Below are 17,671 nucleotides of genomic sequence, written 5' to 3'. Positions count from 1 at the left end.
CAGAAACCAAAATAATTGATTATACCAGCCTGTAAACATATATTTTTTCTGCTGCACAGTTGGGCATTTTAACATGGGCTTCTATGAGGAATGACTCAAGTGGCCATTCAAGGAACTGAAAGATTGGCGCTGTCACTTTCGCTTCATTTTTAAAAGCCGGAGGTTGGAGGTTGGTGTGAGATCTTTTCATTGTCAGCAGAGCTTCACATATAGCAGCAGTCAGCTTTTAAACCCTTGAACTCTTTGAGTGTGAACGTTCTGGAAAACAGTCTGACATTAGCACTTAAGATCACTTTAAGTGTAAGTGATCCAGCAGCACAATCCCTCATCTGTCCACAACACCGACACCGCCTCTGCACTGACTGCAGTTAGACAGACTCCACCGGGGGGGTCAAGCGCCCTCCGGCCCCTACAGCAATTTCCAAACGAGAGGTGGCATCCACCTCCCCCTGTCCTCCCGGGCCGCCCGGCTGTTAAACGCCACCTGAATTGCTATGAGGTGACCAGGTGTGAGCGCTCGGTGGCCACGCTGTGACACTAAATGATGGAAGAAGCTCAAGTCAGCAAGAAGTGCCCACCTGCAGCTCGTAAAGCGAAAAAGGGCTCGAGCTCTGAGACTGGCAACTCATGAAAAAAGGTGGCATATGCAGAACAGCTTCATGTGTAATTTGACATTAATATTAGTTTTGTACAGCTAATGTAGACGTTCCATCTTGTTGCCATAGCAAAATGGCGTTGCCAGGCACTGGTGTGTCGTTTGTGCAGCAGAAGCTGCTGTCAGTGTGTTGCCATGCTGCCTCACTGTATCCGTAGCCGGGGCTTTGTAGTGTAAATATGGAAGCGCCGCCACGCGCCACATCTGCCTCTCAGCATTAGCAAACAGGAAGGAGCAGGGCATGAATGTGGAGTGTGAATGAGAGGGTGAAGGAAAAGCAAAGTGCAAACCACAGCTTGGAGGAGAGACAGAAGAAGAGAAGAGAGGAGGATAATGACGGGAAGAGGGAGAGGATTAAAAAAGACGGCAGGAAGTAACGATGATGGAGAGCGCCAACAGATGAACAAATGAACAGAGGAGCATTAAGGTACAGTAAATAAGAAAGGAGAGAAAAGATGATGGATGAGAGTTAGAGGGAGTCTAACAAAGTAAACGAATAATGTGTCTGTCATAGAAGAAACAAATAAACAGTCTTCACGCTCCGCTCTTTCTCTCGCTGCCATAATACTCTGTTAGCCTTGTGCTGAAAAGCATTATGGGTAATTGTTTTGAGGGCTGTCTTGGTGGTTATTTTTGGCCTGTTTTCAGACTTGTCTTTTGTAGCTGCACAATTATATTTAAAAAGGAAATTTGCTGTAGTGTGGCAATGATTTATGGACTTTCATGGCTTTGATGGCGAGGAAAAATTTACCGCCGCTGATGATGCTGAGATGTTTGATTGATACTCTGATCTCAAGAAGTGCTATAGCAGTTTGTGCTGGTTCAGCTGATTAAAATCCCTCCTGGGTAATGCCCCTTTCACACCGGGGCCAACATAGTTGTGTATTGTAGTGTGCCAACTACGCTGAGTTAAGCAGCTCTACGCCGAGTTTAAGCAGCTCTACGCCGAGTTTTGCAGCTCTACGCCGAGTTTTGCAGCTCTACGCCGAGTTTTGCAGCTCTACGCCGAGTTTTGCAGCTCTACGCCGAGTTTTGCAGCTCTACGCCGAGTTTTGCAGCTCTACGCCGAGTTTTGCAGCTCTACGCCGAGTTTTGCAGCTCTACGCCGAGTTTTGCAGCTCTACGCCGAGTTTTGCAGCTCTACGCCGAGTTTTGCAGCTCTACGCCGAGTTTTGCAGCTCTACGCCGAGTTTAAGCAGCTCTACGCCGAGTTTTTGCTCCCCTACGCGGCAGTATGCTGAGGAGTACGTGAGGCGGATACAATAAATTTAACATGTTTAATTTTTTCTGCGTGGAGCACTGGACGCAGAAAGCAGCAGATTTTAAGCAGGTCTGCGCAAAACTGCACTACTGTATGCAAATCTACACAACGCTACGCAATTGTACACCTCCAAAAACTGAGTGCATGCATCAGCTGGAGCACGTGTACGTGTGACTGGATGATCCACACAGCGCCTGTACGTGTTTACAACAGGTGATCAAACTGGCGGACGTATGCGTGCTCAGAACAGGTAACTACAGCCAAAATGCTTTTGAAATACAGATCATCAAACTTTACTATTTTGGGCCATGTAGAATGAAAATGTTTGAAATTGTTGATCGGCTGTAGTTTTAAGTGATGCTACTACTGTGCGACTAAGGATTAATATATAACCCTTTTGCTGACTTTTAAAGTGTTACCAAAAGAGAACAGGTGAAGTATTATACAGTCAGAGAAACATAAAAAAGACCTATGCTTATGATTTTTTGTGAAAACTCTACAGTTAACGCAATACAGTTATGTGGATGCAAAATGTAAAACCTTGTATATTTTGGAAACAGTAGCCAATTTGCCATTATTATTGTCATTTTTGAACTCAACATGCCAAAATCCATAATAAATGGCACATTTTATTTCTGAAGCAGACAACTTCTAAATATTTGTATACCAGTGTAATCGAACCTGCGAGTGTGTGGTGAAATGATCCACTCAGCCCACACCGCCTCTGCGTGCTGAAAACAGCTGATTGAACTGGCTGAAGGAGCCACTGCGTGTGCACGAGCCCGTCTACGGCAGGAATGCATGTGTTTATGGACATCAGTATTCTGATCATCAGAAAACATGGTTACATTCTTTCAAATCATAAACTGGATTTTTTTCAAAATCCAGAGAACAGAAGCAGCAGGTCCTGAAAAAAAGAGCAGAGAGAGAGAGAGAGAAGACAGCATTCTCTCTCTCTCTCTGGTGCATGCTGGGAGTTTGGGCGCGAGTGAGGGCCGCAGGTGAGAGTGTGATGCAGTTCAGGTGAGATGGCATTTTTTCTTCCTTTTCGGTGTTTTTGTTGATTTTCGGTTTGTTTGTTAGTTGTTTTTTATTGTTTTGACTGGTTTGCGTGTGGTTTTGTGTGTTTTTTGCGGCGGGTTTTGCTGCGGATGGCGTCTGGTCCGCCGCCGGCCCTCTCGCTCTGTCACGGGTGAGGGTGGTCCCTGACCCGGCTGTGTCTGTGAAGGATGTCCTCCTGGCTGTGGGTGAGCAGGTCAGACATGAGAACTTAACGTTTGCGTCCAGGATGAACGGTACCATGGTGGTTTTTCTGTCGGAGGAGCGTTTCTCTGCTCAGCTTGTTGAAAGTGGGGTTTATCTGGATGATTCTTACCTGCAGGCTTCTCCTCTCTACGCTCCGTCCACTAAAATCATTATTTCTGGGGTTCCTCCATTTGTTTCAAACGAGGCTCTCAGTTGGGAGCTGCAGAGATTTGGAAAGTTTGCCAGCGGTTTTAAGACGATCGGACTGGGCTGTAAGAGCGAGAAACTTCGCCATGTTCAGTCCTTCCGTCATCAGGTGTTCATGTTCCCGAACTGTCCCACCCAGACTCTGGACGTGTCCTTCAGAGTCAAACATGAGGACTCTTTTTATATGGTTTATGCCAGTTCAGGAAGCATGAAGTGTTTAGAATGTGGGGACGTCGGTCACAAACGTCTCGCATGTCCGCACAAACGCGATGTTTCTGGGGCGTCGGTGTCAGTGGCCCCGATTCCGGGGCCTTCGGCCTCGGGACTCGGGGACCCGGTGTCGGTGTCTGGTCCGGGGGAGGCGCCCAGCGTGCAGGAGGAGCCCATTTCTCCACAGCAGGGTGTCTCTGAGACTGAAGCTGTCAGTGTAACTGCTGGTCAGCTGACATCTGAACATTCTGGGTTGACTGACGCTGTGGTGACTGACAGCTCTGTGGTCGGTCCAGTTGATGTTTCTGTCTCTCCTTCTGTGGTCGACGCTGATGTTTCTGCTGCGGCTGAGTCCTTGGTCACTGTTGGATAGGGTGAACAGGCTGAAGGGGAGACACCGGTCCCAGCGGAAACCAAACCCCCACTGAGTCAAAGCATTAATGATGACAACATGGATTATGATTCGGACTCCAGCATGTCCACCACTGGTTCCTTCTCTCACAGCAGTGATCTGTACATGCTGCAGGACATCAACAGTTTTCTGGATGACGCATTTGGTAAATCAGTGAAAGTCGCAGATTATTTTCCCGACAGAGAAATTTGTGAAATCTGTTAAAGTGTTGAGGAGGCTCGTTGATCTGGACCTGCTGGATGAGAAGAAGTGGTACAGACTCAGGAAACATATCACTGCTTTGGGGAAGGAATTTCTGTCCAAGTGGGGGCGAGGTCGCAGGGGTCGTAAATCCACCAGATAGAGTATGACTGTGTCTCACCGGGTGTTCTAGCTTCTCTATTTGTCTTTCTCTCTGTTCTCTCTTCACTCAGTCCATAGTATCTGAAGGTGGGCTCTTTGAACATGAACGGTGGCAGGGACGGCCGGAGGAGGGCTTTGGTCTCTGAGCTCTTTGAGCAAAAGGGGTTGCAGGTGTTGTTCCTGCAGGAGACTCACTTTGACACAGATAATGAAGTGGACTGTGCTCGGTGGTGGAGGGGACCTTTTTATCAGAGTCATGGCCTCAACATCAGTACTGGAGTGGTGGTTTTGTTTTCACCTTGACTTGATGTCACTGTTTTATCCACCACTGAGATTGTTCAGGGTCGGGTTCTGTTGGTCAGGGCTCAGGTCGGGGGGTTTGACCATGGTGTTTACAAATATTTACGCACACAATGAGGGCTTGGAGTGGATGGGGTTATTCAAATGGGTAAGGGACATTTTAGTTCAGCAGGATCCTGGTGACTGTTTGGTGCTGGGGGGTGACTTCAACTGCATTGTGGATATGTCACTGGATCGGGTTGGTGAGGAGCCACATTTGCAGTTGGTTTCCTCACTGGCTGGTTTTTTACGTGAGGTGGATTTATTGGACACATGGAGGGTCACACACCCACAGGACAGACAGTACACATGGGTTTGGGTTTCAGATGGGGTGGTATCTGCAGCCAGGCTTGACCGGATTTATATGTCACACTCATTCAGGAACAGATTACACAAGAGTTTCATTCAGCCAGTTTGTTTTTCAGATGATCATCTCATCACCACAGAAATATTCCATTCACACACTCAGAGGTTCAACACTTACTGGAAATTCAACACCAAACTTTTGCATGACAGGGCATTTTGTAGTTTATTTGAATCTTTTGGGGGGTTTTGGAGGGGACAGAAGGAGACATTTGGGACATTGAGTCTCTGGCAAAACTCAGGTTCGGGTTTTGTGCTCCCCTCCACAGCATGTCTTTTTCCTGGTTCTCGCCCTCAGCCCCAACCAGTCCCAGCAGAAGACTGCCCCTCCCTGAGCCTGGTTCTACTGGAGGTTTCTTCCTGTTAAAAGGGAGTTTTTCCTTCCCACTGTCGCCAAGTGCTTGCTCATAGGGGGTCGTTTTGACCGTTGGGGTTTTTCCGTAATTATTGTATGGCTTTGCCTTACAATATAAAGCGCCTTGGGGCAACTGTTTGTTGTGATTTGGCGCTATATAAATAAAATTGATTTGATTTGAACAGTACACTGCCTATTCCACAGCTAGGGTCAAGGTAGCCATGGCAACGCTGGAGAAGGACATTATGCCCATTCAGGCCAACCTACATGCAGCTGGGGCTCCCGACCAGCACAGCCTGCTGCAAGGGAGCTGGGTGCCCTGTTACATGAGAGGGTGAAAGGGGCGATGGTGAGGGCTCGCTTTGTGAACATCAGGGACATGGATGCACCCAGTTCCTTCTTCTTCAACCTGGAGAAGAAGACCTCTCATCAGAAGATGATGACCTGTCTTTGACTTCCTGATGGACGGGTGACGAGTGATTCGGCGGAGATGCGGAGACATGCGAGGGACTTCTACTCGGCTTTCTACGGTGCTGTAGACTGTGACGGGGCCTGTGCGGCTGACCTTCTAAGAGATCTCCCCCAGCTGGTGGCCTCGGCGCGAGAGACCTTGGTCTCCCCCATCACGCTGGATGAACTGGCAATGGCGGGGCACCAGATGGCATCTGGGAAAGCTCCGGGGATTGACGGACTTCCAGTGGATTTTTATAAACACTTCTGGGGCTTTCTCGGTGCTGAGCTTCTGGAGATGTTGTGGGAGAGCATTGTGGCCGGGTGCTTGCCCACGTCTTGTCGTCGTGCTGTGTTTTGTCCCTCCTGCCTAAGAAAGGAGATCTTACCCTGTTGCAGGACTGGAGACCGGTTGCACTTCTCTGTGCGGATTATAAACTTTTTTCTAAGGTGCTGACGAACAGGTTGAGAAATGTCCTGGATTTCATTGTTCATAAAGACCAGTCTTATTGTGTGACCGATAGAACTATTATGGACAATCTTTTTTGATGAGGGATTTGTTTGATCTGTGCAATACTGGGGATTTGGTTTGCGGGTTTGTGTCACTTGATCAGGAGAAGGCGTTTGATCGGGTTCATCACAGGTTTTTTTTTTCCACTTTGAGGGCGTTTGGCTTTGGTGAAGGGTTTATTTCATTTGTTGGGGTATTATATAATGGGACTTCATGTTTGGTTAAGGTTGGGGGAGGGTTGAGCTGCCCAGTCCCCGTGACACGGGGTATAATACAGGGCTGCCCCATCTCAGGTCAGCTGTACTCTTTAGCCATTGAGCCACTCTTGTGTCACCTTAGAGCCAGGTTGTCTGGCCTTGTTTTGCCAGGTTTTCACCAGTCTTCTCCAATGGGGCTCTCTGCTTATGCAGATGACATCATGGTTTTTGTCACAAATCAGGCGGACGTTGATGAGTTATTGGATAGTTTATGGCTCTATGAGACGGTGACCACTGCAAGAGTGAACTGGGAGAAGAGTGAGGCTGTCCTGATGGGGAGGTGGCAGGAAGGGGCTGCTCCCTGTCTGCCACATGGTCTGAGGTGGGCAGTGGAGGGTTTGAAAGTGCTGGGTGTGTTTCTGGGGACAGATGGGTATCGTCAGAGGAATTGGGAGGGCTTGGTGGAGAAGGTGTGTGCCAGACTGCCCAAATGGCAATGGTTGCTGCCCCAGATATCCTACAAGGGGCAAGTCCTGCTGTCGGTGCGGGTTGCAGGACTGCAGTCAGAGCCGACGGGAATACTGTTGTCCTTTCCAGTTTTGTCAGATATGGCTACAGTGGAAAAGAAGGACATATACATGATGGTCATGAACGTCCGCCACGGAGCCGAGTTGGCTGCCACTGCGGAGTCCAGGTGGTCGGGTGTGTTGGCCCCGGGGGCATCTCCCAGAGGCATTTGGAGGTCCCTGTACTGCCCTCAGTACAGGGACCTCCAACTGCCTCTGGGAGCTGTGCTGATCTCCAGTGGAGGGTGGTGCATGGAGCCGTGGCTACGAACAGACATGTGGCTCACTTTGACCCGGGCACAACCAGTCAGTGTGACTTACCCCTTTTTAATGTCCTGGGACTATGGCTTCAGAGACTTGGGCGAGATTTTACCGAAGAACTCATTGTGTTTGAACCAAAATTTTCAGGAGTGCAGCGTAGGAATATATCAGTGACCAATTTCATCTTGGGACAGGCCAAGATGAGTATTTGGATAACAAGGAGGAACCGGAGAGCAGGTACAGGCTGTACTGACCCTGAACTTCTGTTGAAGAGACTGATAAGAGCACGCCTCAGGCTGGAGTTTGCATACAGCTCATTGGTAGGAGAGCTGGAAGAGTTTGAGGCTGAGTTGATGATGGGGGGCACTCTGTGAACTGAGAGGGGCGCAGCTGCTTATGGACTATTAGACTTTGTGGTTTTTTAAGTTTGTTGTGCTGATTTTATATTTTATATTTATTGTTTTGACTAATAACTGATTAATTAATCAAATAAATGTTTTTTTTTTAAAGTCTGTCTCTTTCTCTCTCTCTCTCTCTGTCTCTCTCTCTCTTTCTCTCTCTCCCTCTCTCTCTCTCTGTCTCTCTCTGTCTCTTTCTCCCTCTCTCTCTGTCTCTGTCTCTCTCTGTCTCTTTCTCTCTCTCTTTCTCTCTCTGTCTCTTTCTCTCCCTCTCTCTCTCCCTCTCGCTCTCTCTCTCTCTCTGTCTGTCTGTCTCTGTCTCTCTCTCTCTTTCTCTCCCTCTCTGTCTCTCCCTCTCTGTCTGTCTCTCTCTGTCTGTCTCTCTCTGTCTCTCTCTCTCTGTCTCTCTCTCTCGCATGCTAAGCAGGATGTTTAAGTATGTTTGTGAGCTTACGTAAATGGAAATATTTTCTTTTTTGGGGGGGGGGGGGGGGGGGGTAGGCACACAATGGACTCCGATGTTATGAGCCCTGACGAGACAGCAGAGTGTCCCGCTGTATATCTGGAAACGTGAGTGCCGTTTGCTTTTCATGAACTGTTTTGAGGATGGAGCCCATTTCCACAATGCAAAAAGTGGACTGTGAGGCAGAAAAATAGCAGCGAGGACTTTTTTTTCGTCCTCCCGTCACGAAATGAGTCAAATTTTTGTGACAGGGTTTTTTTTTACTTACTATTACTAACTGTTCACCTTCCCCTAACCCTAACCATAACCCCCCACTTCACTTTTAATTTCATGCAACCATCATGGAATGAATTAGAATGAATTTGTGCTGCTGTGACGAAAATGAGGTGTTTTTCGTCACAATATCACAAACCAATAGATTAATGTATATTTCGTGCTGCTAAATCACGACTTGCCGTGAGACTGGGTTGTACGTGGCAGTAAGCAACCACATGCACCATCACACACCAGCCTACACAGGCACTATGCCAAATCTGCACAATGTTCCAGTGTACTCCATGAAAATTCAGTAAGGTATATCTTATATATTATATTACAATTCTAGGGTGGAACTATGCTAGTATATAAAGGTATATCTAAATATCTGAAAAGGGAGAGTAAAATAGGAGAGTAGAAAAGAGTAGAGTAGAGCCACTTAGGTGCCTGGTCTTGATAACCAGGGATGGTTCTCATACACATACACAACACAACTGTATGCAAGCCTAAAAGAGGCTTAAGTCTTCCGTGCATGTGGTTCAGTGAGTCGTAAACTGGAAAAGGTCATGGTTCAAGTGTTATTTTGGGTAACAGTCATTTTGGATGGAATGCAAAGAAGCACCAGCTATACTCCGAGTCCATCCCGGACAGTCGAGCTTCTTACCCTGTCCTTGAGTGTAAGCCCAAATACAGTGCATCCAGAACGTATTCACACTTCAATTTTTCCACATTTTGTTATATTACAGCCTTATTCCAAAATGGATGAAATTAATTTTTTCCTCAAAATTCTACACACAATACCCCATAATGACAATGTAAAAAAAGGTTTTGTATTTTTTTTTTGAGAACTTTATTAAAAATGAAAAAAAAAACACCTTCACACCCTTTGCCATGAAGCTCAAAACTGAGCTCAGGTGCATCCTGTTTCCAGTGATCATCCTTGAGTCCATCTGGGGTAAATTCAGTTGATTGGACATGAATTGGAAAGTACACCCCTGTCAAAGTATTGACAGGTGCGCATCAACAAGGCATCAAAGTATTAAGCAAAAGGTGTGAATACTTATGTACATGTGATTCCTTAGTTTTTTATTTTTAAAAAAATTGCAAAAATGTAAACAACAAAACTTTTTTATTGTTGTCATTATGGGGTGCTGTGAGTAGAATTTTGAGGGAGAAAAAATTAATTTACTCCATTTTGGAACAAGGCTGTAACATAATAAAATGTGAAGTGGAAAAAAGTGAAGCACTTTGAATACTTTCCAGATGCATTGTACTTGATGGAGGGATCTCATTTTGGCCGCTTTTATCCATGACCTTAATCTTTCAGTCATTACCTAAAGTTGATGACCATAGGCGAGGGTAGGAGTGTAAATCAAGTCTCCACTTCTGGATCAGCTCTTTATTCACCACGATAGTCTGGTACAGTGTCTGTAAAAGATCATAAGCAGCCCCAATGATCTCACGCTCCAACTTACCCCTACTCATTCACTTTTATTTGTTAATTTATGTATCCAAATCAGATTACTGATCTTATAAACGTACGATTGCACATTCTTGTGTACACAGTGTACATGGGTTGTCAATAAGCTATGTGAAACTCTGAGTAAATACTTGTTTGGCCTTACAAAAATTTTTCTACTCATGCTTATATTTTGTGACCAGAGTCTGTAACAGATGTTCTCTACTCCCAAAGCAGAGCTCTGATAGATGAAACGTTGAATCCAAGAGGGGTTTTTGAGACTAACACTATGTTCACTGAGCTGAAAGCTCATGTGGGAATAAATTGTTCCTTGGCCAATTTTTTTGTTATTTCTCTAAAGACTATTATGTGGGTCTGATGCTAATTTTAATTATGAGTATTTCATATACTGTATTACCGTAATCCAGATCGCTGGCATTTTTAAATCACAAAGTAGGAGGCGCTGAAATTTATCCTTCAACGATGAATTGTGGCACATGGCTCATTCTCACCACGAGCATCCTTTGACAACATTCCCTCCACCCTTTATTCTTATATTATCACACTGTCTATATTCTGTTTTTAGCTCTGAATCTCTCTGTTCCACTGCTCTTTCTTGGTCACTTCCGTCCGCATACTCGAACATACTTGCGTCGTTATGGATGAATGGGAAGTTTTTAAGCTTTGCACTCTATTATTTAGCAGAAGTCTTTGTCCTCTTATCAACTCAAAGCAGCTGAGTTATTTCAGTATTTCTGCCTTTTTTTTTCTCTAAATGGAGTTTCCTTGTTATGGGTTTGTGTAATATTTTTCTCTCTTGCACAGTTTCCATAAATGTGAAAACACACTTCCTTCAGAGATTTTGAGAATTTTCTTCAACCCCTAACGATGCTCTGTAAAGCTTATTGTTTTATAGAATGTAAGACATAAATCAATGTGGTGCTCATAACGTTACTTTGAGAATCACCACTGAAAGGTTTGGCCACATCGGCTGATTATAATGCAAAGAACACTTTTGGCTCATGTGCAACTTTATCATTTATTAGCAGGAGCATGACACATAATCAATAGTGAACAGCGGTACTTAGTTTTGGCTCAGATGAGGTGTCACTGGCTCCTCTCAGTGGTCTACTGACATTGTGGTTAATGTGATCACCCATCCAACTTGTCCCTAACTCTCGTCTGGTCATTTATTAAAATTCTGCTCTGGATTCAGGATGTGTTCAAAAATTATTTAAACAAAATTCATCAAACTGAGCTGAAGACATTTCAGTGGTCAGTCAGGATGCATCACACACGGAGTGTATCTGTTGTTGGTTTCTTCCATGATACCTAGTTGGTGTTGACAAGAAAGACTTGAAGAAGTCCTATATAGGCCATGAGGGCTGTTGGGGCCGGTGCTTGTCTCCAGATACCATCAAGCATCAGTCCAACGTAGGTTCATTCCCCAGCCAAACCCGGTACCCATTTACAGCTTGGTGGACTGAGACAATGCAGATTATGGATCTTGTCCAAGGACACAAACAGGTAGCATGAGCAGGATTCAAATCCAGGTCTCCATATTGATATTGGCAGACTTGCATCCTTATCCAGTAGGCTACCTGCTCTACACGTATCTGTCTACTTGAAAATAAGTATAATTTTTGCATCAAAGGACCCCCAACTGAACTGATGTACTTCTGAGCTCTTCTCCAACCACACGTGGTCTTTGAAGGACTGTGTGCACAGGGTTATGGTACTATAACAAAATAATAATAAAAATATACAGCAAGGGCAACACGGTGGCTTGACAATTAACACTGTTGCCTCACAACTAGAAGAACTTGGGTTTGCTTACAATTTGGTCCTTTCCGTGTGGCATATGCATGCTCTCTCCACGTTTGCTTGAGTTCCATCTGGGTCCTCCGGCTTCATCCCACTTACAAAGACATGCAGTTTAGGCGAGTCTGTGAATCTAAATAGACCAGAGGTGTGTGTTAGACAGTGAATGATTTTGTCTGTCTATATGTGTCAGCCCTGCGATGGACTAATGGCCTATCCAGGTTGGACCCCATCTCTCACCCAGTGCCTTCTGGGACAGGCTTAGGTACCCCCCATGACTCTTAACGGGAATAAGTAGGTTCACATACCAGTTGGATGGAAGATTAGATATCAGAAAGAAAATAGAAGCTACACACATTACCAAGAAAATCCAGGAAATGAGACTTGGTCATGTGGCTTGGAGCAGTTGTGGTTCTTAATGTTATGTTTCTGTGTAGGCTCTCAGTTGTCCAGGTGGTTTCCATAGTAGAGAAGCTTGAATCTTCGACTGGACTGGGTTGCTTGACGTGAGGACGTTTCGCTTCAAATCACAGAAGCTTCCTCACCTAAAATTCTTGCTCTGGTCATCTGACTTCTGTCTTGACTCTTTTAGAGAAGAATAAACCAGAAGCCAACAAAAGCTGGAGTTTTTTAACCTAACCAGACCCCACCTACCGAGAGGCTGACTGCTATAGGCTAGTGACTAAACAATAGCTATAATTAGCACCTATTGTGCTCTAGTTAGCACTCTCCTAATGCCAGGCCGGAAGCCTCCCCTGATGGCTCCCTTGACGACTCTCTCCTGATGACGTGAATGACGTGAATCTTTTGTTCATAGTAATGAGTCATTCACGTCATCAGGAGAGAGTCGTCAAGGGAGCCATTAGGGGAGGCTTCCGTCCTGGCATTAGGAGAGTGCTAACTAGAGCACAATAGGTGCTAATTAGAGCTATTGTTTAGTCACTAGTCATTAGGTTAAAAAACTCCAGCTTTTATTGGCTTCTGGTTTATTCTTCTCTACAAGAGTCAAGACAGAAGTCAGACTACCAGAGCAAGAATTTTAGCTGAGGAAGCTTCTGTGATTTGAAGCAAAACGTCCTCACGTCAAGCAACCCAGTCCAGTCGAAGATTCAAGCTTCTCTACTTTCTTAATGTTATGATGGCCAAGAGAATCTCTAGACAAAGGTAGGAAAGAGTGGATATGAGCCGATAGGGAGGCTGTGTGTTTTAGACTAGTTTAGAAAGGAGGAACTGCAAGGTGCGAGACAGAAAACAAGTGACATTTGTGCAACCTCTCCAGAGAAAAGAAGAGCAAGCTGCCTTTCAAGTCCAGATAGTTGATCAGTAACAAGACTTAGTCTCTCTCTGTCTTTCTTTCTTTCTCTCTCTCACCTTCACTCTGGCATTTCTTGGCGTGTTTATCCAGTAAAGAAAGCTGTGGGAGACAACCATCAGCAGGTCATCAGTATTCCAGCAGGCTCTGCCTACTCTGGTGTGGGAGCAGAATAATTTCATTCTGATCTGATAGATCAATAGGTGCACACAGTAGAGGGTGACCCGCTCCGGTTGGCTGAGCTGCCACAGTACCCTGCGTCACTACTACACAGTACTCTACTGATGTCCTGACGTTCTGCTGCGTGAAGAGCTTTCATGTCCTACACACATAGCCTGAGCCCTAAATGCAATGTACTCTGTAAAGTGAGCCGACAACATATAATATTATAACACATGCATGAAGTGCCCTTCTGTGTGTCAATGCTCTCAAAAATGATCTTTCTGTAAAAACTGAAGTGTTACTGTACATCTTGTTTTATTACCATTTTGGTTGTGGTTAGAGTTGGTGTGAGTAAGATTAAAAATGCACATCCCTGTGACAAAGGTTACTTTCACTGTGTACAGACTGGTGCCAAAAGGCACTGACCTTCAGCGTCACTCTCTATTTACTGTAGGGAATGAGATACTTGCATAGAGATACTTGAATAGTGGATTTTACGTTGATCTGCAAAGATCACAGCATTGTTCTTGAGGTCAGTGTTAATAAATGTTTCCTCGCCAACCAAAGCACCAAAGTTGCTGGGTTCTATGACCCTACCCAGCACCCAGTCTGTGCAAGCATTGGGCAGTGTAGGAACCACAGTACATCCCTGAGGCATAGCAATATTCTATACAATTATAGAGTTTTGAGTTCTGTGTACCCGTGATTATGCGGACCTGGTCAGGATGGGGTTCACTGAGGCCTCAGTGAACCCCATCCTGACCAGGTCCGCATAATCACGGGTACACCGAAATCAAAAGTCTATAACTGCTTTATTATATGGTAAACAAGAAAATTGGGAGTTTGTCAAACATACTAAAACTGAAAAATCAATCTCAAGTTTCAACTCTTTATTATTACTGTCATACTGCACCACCTGACATCCCATCGATCGACTGGAGACACCTGTTAAGTCTGTGACGAAGAGTCGTCAGGCTTGTTTTCTTATAAAGGTCGCTATTTGCCTGTCTAGCTTCCGCGTAAAGTCGACCGAGTACTCCGTCGAGCATCCGTCTGTCATAAGTTTTAAAGTTGGGCCCATGTCCCTTTTCAGTGACGTACTTGCAAAACAGGTTGGCTGCTGACTGTGTATTTCTGCGGGTGTTCTTTGCATCTTTTTTGTGTAAAATTCATTTTAAGTCAGCGTCGCTAACAGACCCAAACCTGTCTTCTGCCATCTTGTCAACAAACTGGCAGCCAAAGTAGGCATTGTTATCTGATTGGTTGTTATCGATAGAAGGCGTTGCTTGATTAGCTAGCGCTGCGCTGCACCAAGGTGTCCTCGTTTTGCACGATTGGTCTACTCGGCTCCACCAGTGGTCATCTCAGCATGTGGTACAGCTCAGAAAGTGGAGAATGGGCCAATCAGAAGTTGGCAAAATCCCATACCATATAATAAACTGGGATAAAGTTAGAAACTCTCTACACTGCACTCACGGTACCTGTGTATGACTCAGGTGTGATGTCCAGCATGTTTGTGGGCATCCCGCAAATTTTCAGGATGTCCCAAAGAGCAGCCCGCACTGCTGAAATTTTATGCTTGCATTCAATACATAAGGAATTGGGCATCCAGTAAGTAGGCCTGGATTGAATTTCCAGTGCCACTACCTATGTCCTCGGACAAGACACTTCAACTACAATGTTCCAATCCACCCAGCTGTAAATGGGTACTGAGCTAAGTAATCTGTGTTGGACCACCGTCTGTTCCATGGTGAGTCATATATTCTGAACTGCATCAAGCTACCAGAATCCAGGGCGAAGCACCAGCACCATTGGGCTTCAGGTCCTGTATAGGACTTTACACATTTCACTGAGTAATCGCAGAGGTAGGATGCGGTCCACGGTTGATTTCTTCAGTGGGAAGCCAAATGAAATTGGTCATTAGGCTTTAAATAACTGGGAGTGAATCCTGTCAGAGACATACACCCACACAATCACACAAACCAGTGTGTTATGGTGTCACACTGAACTGCAGTCTGCCTAGACGTGGGTTTATTGCTGGTGTAGTGAACCTTTAACCAACAGTTAGTCATGAATATAAATATACAATTGCATACAAATATGTAGACTACAAGGCATGTAGAAAGTTTAAAAACGCACATTATAGAGGAACTCTGAAGGTGTAATGATTATGGTATCACTTTCAAGCTCATTAGGTGTTGCTAAGGTACCATTTGTGCTCCCAGCGGTGAAGTAACTACAGTAGAGCATGTTCAGCAGAAACACGATGGGAGCAAATCTGTGACAGACGATCAATAGAGATGAAGTGATTAAGATGTCACACTCTGGGGAGAGTTAGAGCAACCTGTACTCCATTAGATTTGGTGTTTGCATGTCTGTGTGCGCTGCGTGGTGTCACAGTACTTTGACCACCCACAACTCACATTGCAATTATAAACGGCTCACAGTTGAGCACATTTGTTGTCAGGACACCAAATTTTTAGCAAAAATCCAACACCTCAACCACAGCTGGCATTCTCAGAAGAGTCCTGCCGGATCAGTCCGGCTCCCTCTATACATCCGCCAGCAGGGAGGATTCAGTCTGATTAGTAGGAAGGAAGAGTCCTCAGATGTGGACTTCAGTGAGCCCGGGTTGAAAGTCCACTTGGCAGGGACACAAATGCAGCACTTCATTAAACAAGAAGTGACCGCCGCTGCCATCATGTAGCCGAACCGTAACGCTGCAGCGGCTGATGGACGTCCCGAGAGCTTTGATGTAGGCAGGCTCTAATTGCTGCATGCTAATGTAGTTCCTCTGCGTTCCTGATGTTCCAACAACAATCCAATCAGCCCAATATTGTGTGCTGTGTAAGGAGGCTTGAATTATGATTGGTTGAGACCTTATATTGATTCACTCATTACTAAAACGGCACCGGATTGGCTTGTAGTGACTGAGCGATGTTTGTTGCTTTCTCTGCTTATCTCAGGCTGCGGCGCCATCTCTCCCTCTCTCTGTCTGTTTTGCACTGCCACTCACATTCTCGCACATGTAACTGTGAATGGATTTGGCTATCAGAAACAGACTCCTCAATCAGCCTCTTCTCTTCTTTTTCCTTTTCCCTCCCTCTTCTGCTTCTGCACTTTGTCATCTCGTGTTTTTCTGTCCAGGCATTTTCCAGGGCTCTTTCACTGCCTTCCTGCCTTTTCTTCTCAAGTATGTTGTTTGGTTCTAAGAACCATTCTCTCTCTCTCTCTCTCTCTCTCTCTCTCTCTCTCAGGTACCACCAGGCCGCCTAAGGAGGGGGAGGTGCCGGGGGTGGACTACAACTTTGTGAGCGTGGAGCGTTTTATGGAATTGGAACAAAGTGGAGCTCTGCTAGAGAGTGGAACCTATGAAGGTGAGCTCTGGGACCCGCATGGCCTCTCTGCTGGTAGCACGGTCTACATGAAACTTTCCGCATCTGTTCGACAAGAACAGGTGCACAGGGAGCAGAAATGGGAGCAGATATTCCAGAAGCGCTCTTTTGCTATTTTTAAATGGAACTTCTGGTCCAGTGCTACACAGTGTACATGTTTGCCACGTAAGGTGTGTCAAGTGATGCTTTCATGCAACCCGTAAAGGAGTCATATTGTGCAGTATATGCTTTTGCTTACCATTTAGGGTTAAATATGGTTGATTCACCCAATTCTACAATAGTATGAGCAAAATCTTGGCCTGAAATGGCTCATTTAATGCTTGTGTCCTACATAACAGAAGGTCGCCTCTGGATGCCTGCCTGCTCTGTGTGACATGCCCACATGATATATGGGAAACAGGAGGAGATACCACAGCTACATCTAAAAGCTCACAGTAGTGTACTGGATAGTAGGGAAATAGCAGTACGTCACAGTCTGTGGGGTATTCAAAAATACTCAGTAGGCACTGAGTAGTTGAATGGTTCCCAGATGATGTACTACCTCCTAGTGCAGCAGATAACTGAAACAATCCTTCACTTGGTGATAGCATCAGATTTGGCATGAATGTTCTTCATAAATCAGTGTTTGAGAAAAAACTGGCCACTTGAAAATCCAATATGGCAGCCAGGTAGGGGTCAATGAAGAATTACACAGGGGTCAAAATTTAAAAATACTCCAATCATATTAAAAAGTATAACACGTTATTTGTCTGATCATAAATATTCCAAAAAGGTATAGTTTGAACTATCTATGGCTGAATGTTCTGGAGTTATAGGGTAAAAACAGCAAGAATGGTAACAAAGGTCAGTTTCAGTTTGTACAGAGGTCAAAAGTTAAAGTTGCTCCAATTTTTGTAAAATGTGATGCAAATTATTGGTTGAGTTAATAGGGTTTTTAAAAGGAATAGTTTGCACCATGTGTCATGCTCAACATCTGTCACATGCCATAGAATCCAGTGTACGTAGACATTATTTGACATTTACTTTGCAAAC

The 17,671-nt window shown here is 45.1% G+C and overlaps 1 protein-coding gene across 1 annotated transcript in view; it reads left to right on the top strand.

Moving 5' to 3' along the window:
- Positions 1 to 17,671, top strand: part of LOC117515936 (membrane-associated guanylate kinase, WW and PDZ domain-containing protein 2-like) — a 284,466-nt gene that overhangs the window by 151,922 nt on the left and 114,873 nt on the right. Inside the window, 1 exon segment of the mRNA XM_034176729.1 lies at positions 16,502 to 16,621. Within this exon segment, the coding sequence (XP_034032620.1) occupies positions 16,502 to 16,621 (120 nt within the window).

The sequence above is a fragment of the Thalassophryne amazonica genome, chromosome 8, assembly GCF_902500255.1.
Source record: "Thalassophryne amazonica chromosome 8, fThaAma1.1, whole genome shotgun sequence".
Classification (NCBI taxonomy): domain Eukaryota; kingdom Metazoa; phylum Chordata; class Actinopteri; order Batrachoidiformes; family Batrachoididae; genus Thalassophryne; species Thalassophryne amazonica.
The sequence above is the reverse complement of the archived record's forward strand: the minus strand, read 5'-3'. Positions and strand labels throughout refer to the sequence as shown.